Raw genomic sequence first — 6,086 nt, 5'->3', positions numbered from 1 at the left:
GCTAGAAAAACTTCAGCTAAATGTTGCACCATAATCAGACTGCTGGAGTAGAGAAGAGGGCAGTCCTATATGCTTTTGTTAATTTTGGTCAATGAAAGCCTTTTCTTCCTACCGTATTGTCAACTGTCCAGTCACTCTGATGCTTTGTGTCAGCAGGCATCTTTTGTATCCTCAAGTTATTTCAATAGAAAATACAACTTAATGGAATCCACAAAATGTGATCAATTAGTAATTGAACACCTCCCAAACATGAACAATGACCTCACTGTATCTTGGCTATAATATTTTTGGGAAAAACAATTTTCGAAGGTTTGGCATTTAATCAAATAATAATGTAGGTCCACATATTATGAAGATATGATTGTGTTTATATTCACCTTAAACTGCAGTCTATATTTGGGGAGGGGTGAGGTGAGGGATGAGGTGAGAGGTGAGGTGAGGGGTGAGGATGGATGAGGAGGGGGTGAGGTGAGGGATGAGGTGAGGGATGAGGAGGGGGTGAGGATGGATGAGGAGGGGGGTGAGGTGAGGGATGAGGTGAGGGATGAGGAGGGGGTGAGGTGAGGGATGAGGTGAGGGGTGAGGAGGGATGAGGTGAGGGGTGAGGTGAGGGGTGAGGAGGGATGAGGTGAGGGGTGAGGAGGGATGAGGTGAGGGGTGAGGAGGGATGAGGTGAGGGTGAGGAGGGATGAGGTGAGGGGTGAGGAGGGATGAGGTGAGGGATGAGGAGGGATGAGGTGAGGGATGAGGTGAGGGATGAGGTGAGGGATGAGGTGAGGGATGAGGAGGGGGTGAGGTGAGGGATGAGGTGAGGGGTGAGGAGGGATGAGGTGAGGGGTGAGGAGGGATGAGGTGAGGGATGAGGTGAGGGGTGAGGAGGGATGAGGTGAGGGGTGAGGAGGGATGAGGTGAGGGGTGAGGAGGGATGAGGTGAGGGGTGAGGAGGGATGAGGTGAGGGATGAGGAGGGATGAGGAGGGATGAGATGAGGGGTGAGGAGGGATGAGGTGAGGGATGAGGAGGGATGAGATGAGGGGTGAGGTGAGGGGTGAGGAGGGATGAGGTGAGAGGTGAGGAGGGGTGAGGAGGGATGAGGTGAGAGGTGAGGAGGGATGAGGTGAGGGATGAGGTGAAGGATTAGGTGAGGGGTGAGGAGGGATGAGGTGAGGGGTGAGGAGGAATGAGGTGAGGGATGAGGAGGGATGAGGTGAGAGGTGAGGTGTTAGGAGGGATTAGGTGAGGGATGAGGTGAGGGGTGAGGTGGGATGAGGTGAGGGTTGAGGAGGGATGAGGTGAGGGGTGGGGAGGGATGAGCATAGGGGTGAGGTGAGGTGAGGGGTGAGGAGGGATGAGATGAGGGGTGAGGAGGGATGAGGTGAGGGGGGAGGAGGGGGGGTGAGGGGAGGGTTGAGGGGAGGGGTGAGGAGGGGGAGAGTAAAGGGGTCTGTGTTGATTTATCAGTGACAGATGGGTTTGACAAAAGCCAGTTAGTAAACCAAGTCACTGCTTCATTCAACCAGTTAAACCAAGTCACTGCTTCATTCAGCCAGTTAAACCAAGTCACTGCTTCATTCAGCCAGTTAAACCAAGTCACTGCTTCATTCAGACAGTTAAACCAAGTCACTGCTTCATTCAGCCAGTTAAACCAAGTCACTGCTTCATTCAGCCAGTTAAACCAAGTCACTGCTTCATTCAGCCAGTAAAACCAAGTCACTGCTTCATTCAGCCAGTTAAACCAAGTCACTGCTTCATTCAGCCAGTAAAACCAAGTCACTGCTTCATTCAGCCAGTTAAACCAAGTCACTGCTTCATTCAGCCAGTTAAACCAAGTCACTGCTTCATTCAGCCAGTTAGACCAAGTCACTGCTTCATTCAGCCAGTTAAACCAAGTCACTGCTTCATTCAGCCAGTTAAACCAAGTCACTGCTTCATTCAGCCAGTTAAACCAAGTCACTGCTTCATTCAGCCAGTTAGACCAAGTCACTGCTTCATTCAGCCAGTTAAACCAGGTCACTGCTTCATTCAGCCAGTTAAACCAAGTCACTGCTTCATTCAGCCAGTAAAACCAAGTCACTGCTTCATTCAGCCAGTTAAACCAAGTCACTGCTTCATTCAGCCAGTTAAACCAAGTCACTGCTTCATTCAGCCAGTTAAACCAAGTCACTGCTTCATTCAGCCAGTTAAACCAAGTCACTGCTTCATTCAGCCAGTTAGACCAAGTCACTGCTTCATTCAGCCAGTTAAACCAGGTCACTGCTTCATTCAGCCAGTTAAACCAAGTCACTGCTTCATTCAGCCAGTTAGACCAAGTCACTGCTTCATTCAGCCAGTTAAACCAGGTCACTGCTTCATTCAGCCAGTTAAACCAAGTCACTGCTTCATTCAGCCAGTTAAACCAAGTCACTGCTTCATTCAGCCAGTTAAACCAAGTCACTGCTTCATTCAGCCAGTAAAACCAAGTCACTGCTTCATTCAGCCAGTTAAACCAAGTCACTGCTTCATTCAGCCAGTTAAACCAAGTCACTGCTTCATTCAGCCAGTTAAACCAAGTCACTGCTTCATTCAGCCAGTTAAACCAAGTCACTGCTTCATTCAGCCAGTTAAACCAGGTCACTGCTTCATTCAGCCAGTTAAACCAAGCTGACTTGGGATGACCCGCAGCAGGGTTGTTGTTTGTGATGGTCGCGCGGCCCAAGGCCTTTGATTGAGGAGAATGTTTAGTAGATAAATAAACAGTTCTATCTGGAAGCCAGTCAAAGCTTTAACTCCCAAGGGCAAAATGCTCCTTTTGTGTTACTGTTTGAGAGATACCCAAATGTCAATGTTTATTCCTTCTGCAAACAGGACTATTTAGAAAGTGAGTGCAGCAGCACTCCAAGCTCCTCCTGGTATAATAGTATACCTATTTTAATGCTACAAGACTCAATCCAGGCTGCATGGGTTCTATCGAAGGATCAACAAGTTATTTGTGTTTTTATATGGAAAGGTCAACAGGATAGAAAATAACTACCAGCCCATAACTATATCCTCAGAATAGTGTGTCAATGCAACAATAACATTTATGATGAAGAGGATCAACAAGATTGAAAATAACTAATAACTTATAGCGGAACATTCCCAATATTCTCCAAAACAGTTTGTCAATGCAGAAGGTAGCAAAAACAGCCTTTACTCTCCAAAACAGTTTGTCAACAGTGACATTAGGGTGAATTAACAAACAAAACAACAGCAACATATAACATATATTGGTCATGTCTCTTTATGCCTTTATAAAAGTAGGCTACATCACCGAGCCAGTCAGTCTTACAGTGGAATTAGACATTTTTTTCTAAACAGTGAATAAATCTTCTTGTAACAATTGAAGGCTTCTCTGTATGTATAGGCTATAATACACTATACAGGCATCTTAAAGAGACAATCCACACAACACAGAACTTACTTCCTTTAAACCTTGAACTTTTTCCTCATGTTTTTGACAGGAATCATATTTTTCTGTATTTCTATTGAAAGTTTAGATGTGACTTTGACACATCCCACTAGGCTCACACTGCTTGAATCAACGTTGTTTCCACGTCATTTCAATCACATTACGTTGAACCAACGTGGAATAGACATTGAATTGACGTCCGTGCCCAGCGGGATGTAGGATTAATAAATAACTTTAAACTGCATTTATTTACCAATCTACAGTATGTACAAGTCCACCGTATAGCTTCGGATTCCAGCATTAAATTCATAGAGATGCCATCAGTCACCCAATGTCAATGATATCATATAAAAAGTATTCAAATATAGGCAGTGCACCATTTTTTGATAAAAAACCTGCCATTGTTTAATCTCTGTGTAACAAAATAGAACCGTGTCTGTTGACATTTTACCATAATGTTTAAAAAACTAGAATTTGGTGAGCCATGTTGACATGTAGCGGAGAAATGGGCCACAGTAGGCCTTGTGTTTAGGTGTCCATGTCTCTATTCTTACATTGTTTTTTTTTAAATAAATAAGGAAAATGTTCTTCAGACCAGTGATACAACATGGTTCCATAATGTTACTGAATGTAATATTTGCATAGAAAATACCAACTTGATTCGATATCCTTCAGGACAGAAAAGTCATATTTCAAAAAAGCAAGTTTGGTCACGCAACAAAAATTGCATTTGATACTCTTTGGAGTAGTAGCCTACCCCTTCAATAGCTTTGGCTAGACTGACTGACATCCGTTTGTAGAGGCATGTGTTTCAACTTCATCTGAACAACAGTCTGAGTTTGTAAGGCCATCAATGTGTTTATCTGTCCAACAGTCTGATATATATATATGTTTTACTCTGAGGAGAGTTTAGAGAAGAGGCGCTAGTAGAACCAGGGCGGATGCAGTCACCGCGGTCACAACACCACAGCTTCCCACAGCAGAGCCACCTGAACCGGTGCTCCTCCCCACGAACTCTGGGCCTGACACCGGGAAGTCCTCATCATCTTCCTCGTAGTCCTCTGACCCGCTGCCGTCCTCCACCATCACAGGAGCTTCGAAGCACAGGTTCTTCATGCTAATCTTGACATACTCGCAGATGGTCCTCTCAGTCCCGTCGCACACGCACGTATCCAACAGCTCCGCTTTGGGTATTTTGCGCATGTCTGCGATCACATTCCGACAAGCGTTCGTGCAGGTTGCCCCGCTGAAGAGCTTCCCGCAGTAGATTAAATAGTCTCGCATGGCGGAGCTGCAGTGCTGGTCTCTCTCACACTGCCTCCGGGCCTCGGTGCAGCCCGTGTTGCTAGTCCGGGGGAGGCACGGCTCGATGGCCCGCTTGGTGTTCCGGCAGATGGGGTCCGACGCACAGCTGCAGTCCTCCAGCGCAGGCCCGTTCTTCGTCAGGTTGAGCTGCACAAGAGAGGAGATGCAGTGACTGGGACACTTCTTCCTGACCCCGCTCAGAACAGCGGCGCACGCGTGCATGTATTGTCCATATGCGTAATGGCACTCAGGCTCCGTCTGACAGTTCATGATGGCCTGCCAGCAGATTAACCTGCGGCTGTGTGAGGGGGAGGCCACGGATAAACAGCCCCAAAACAAAAACACACAACCAACAGGCCACAACAACCTGCGGGAGCCGTGCGCCAAAGCCTCAAAACTGGCCATTTTAGTGAAGGCTGTGACTGAAAGGCTAAAACTACACCAGCTTCATACCTGCATATTTCCAACTTCCAAAGACTGCACTAGACATAAAACAAAACAATATTCCGGGATCAGACCATAGGTAGTGGGTAAAGAGCAGAGCAGGCTGCTGTACATATCCCGTTCTGAAGTAGCTTCACTGTTCTGTTTGGGAACTCCGTCAAAGTGCTTGGAAGAAAGTTTGCCGCGAGGCAGTGGAGTGGTCACGGTTATCCATAAGTGCCAAATAAAATGAAAACAACAAGTGTTGAGGACAAAGCCCACAACTGTTGATAACCCAGTGGCTTATTCCATTGCAGAATTTGTAGTGTAACCCCTCGGCTGCCTCAGCTCCTGTGCTTTCCTGATCTCGTCTTCCACTATTCCAGCAGCCGCTTCCCGTCTCCTCTCCTCTCCGCGGACAGAGCTGAGCGCTCGATGTGTCCGTTCATGGGTTATAAGGAGCAGATATTGTACATCCACGAGACAGCGCTAATCACCGTTAATTACGTATGCATAGGAACATAAACAAATATCAGAGGAAAACAGAAACTCTGCCTCTCCCAAAGTGATCTCTCTCTCTCTCTCTCTCTCTCTCTCTGTCTCTCTCTCTGTCTTGCTCTGTTTGTCTTTCTCTACTACCCCCGTTGGCCCTCGCTGCGGAACTTCAGCAGCATTGTTTTCTATTGGCCAGCCGCCTGTTGTAAATGTCGTCGGGCCATAGGCGGGACTCCGGGGGTGGAGGGTGGAGTTTTGGGAACACTGGCTCACTCCTCCTCACTCCCTCTCTCTGTAGAGAGGGGACAGGATCAACGCACTGAACCAATGAACTCACCGCCTGCATAATTAACAAAGTTATTCGACAGTCATGGATAGGCCGAAAATAAATATAATAATGACACATTTTGGGGAGCAAAGTTTTCCTTGGCAAACAG

The 6,086-nt window shown here is 46.9% G+C and overlaps 1 protein-coding gene across 1 annotated transcript; it reads right to left on the bottom strand.

Moving 5' to 3' along the window:
* Positions 1-4,331: 4,331 nt before the first annotated feature.
* gas1a (growth arrest-specific 1a) lies at positions 4,332-5,750 on the bottom strand. Its single transcript, XM_041835938.2, has one exon. The coding sequence runs from the start codon at positions 5,134-5,136 to the stop codon at positions 4,336-4,338; it is 801 nt and encodes a 266-aa protein (XP_041691872.1). The 5' UTR covers positions 5,137-5,750; the 3' UTR covers positions 4,332-4,335.
* Between the last annotated feature and the right edge of the window lie 336 nt (positions 5,751-6,086).

Source organism: Coregonus clupeaformis, chromosome 18 (assembly GCF_020615455.1).
Source record: "Coregonus clupeaformis isolate EN_2021a chromosome 18, ASM2061545v1, whole genome shotgun sequence".
Lineage (NCBI taxonomy): Eukaryota > Metazoa > Chordata > Actinopteri > Salmoniformes > Salmonidae > Coregonus > Coregonus clupeaformis.
The sequence above is the reverse complement of the archived record's forward strand: the minus strand, read 5'-3'. Positions and strand labels throughout refer to the sequence as shown.

Bases quoted from the DNA above. Each gene is read 5' to 3' on its own strand.
- gas1a (XM_041835938.2), bottom strand. From the start codon at position 5,136: ATGGCCAGTTTTGAGGCTTTGGCGCACGGCTCCCGCAGGTTGTTGTGG.